The sequence below is a fragment of the Drosophila melanogaster genome, chromosome Y (genome assembly GCF_000001215.4).
Source record: "Drosophila melanogaster chromosome Y".
Lineage (NCBI taxonomy): Eukaryota > Metazoa > Arthropoda > Insecta > Diptera > Drosophilidae > Drosophila > Drosophila melanogaster.
In genome coordinates, this window is record NC_024512.1 from 22,187 (window position 1) to 22,547 (window position 361).

At 41.8% G+C, this 361-nt stretch overlaps 1 protein-coding gene across 1 annotated transcript in view; it reads right to left on the reverse strand.

Moving 5' to 3' along the window:
- Window positions 1-63: 63 nt before the first annotated feature.
- kl-5 (male fertility factor kl5) overlaps window positions 64-361 on the reverse strand; it is a gene marked incomplete at both ends in the record, with an annotated part of 115,237 nt that continues 114,939 nt past the window's right edge. Inside the window, 1 exon segment of the mRNA NM_001015499.4 lies at window positions 64-358. Within this exon segment, the coding sequence (NP_001015499.4) occupies window positions 64-358 (295 nt within the window).

Consider the following 361-nt stretch of genomic DNA (forward strand, 5'->3'; position numbering starts at 1 on the left):
ACAAGGTCATGTTATATGCTAATTTTTATTACCTGTTAGATCATAACAATAATTATTTTATTTTCAAGTCTGCAAGAGAAGACAAACCCCTGCTAGAGTCCACTTACTTGCTCTCTCTCGGCTTTTCAAGTTAAAGGTCCAAACGAAGGTGGGTCCTCGCAGCCGGATTTTGTAAACTGGGCACTCATAGACATTTTTAATATCCTGCTTGTCTTGGGTTACTGCCTTTATGTAAAGAACAGGCATAGCAGGAAAAAGTTCCTTTAAAAAGGCGTCTGCAATGGTTCCCATTTTCATGTCCCATCGTGCTCCCTCCATGAAAAGACCGTTGATATAGGCACCCTCTCGGGGCGCAGTTCTA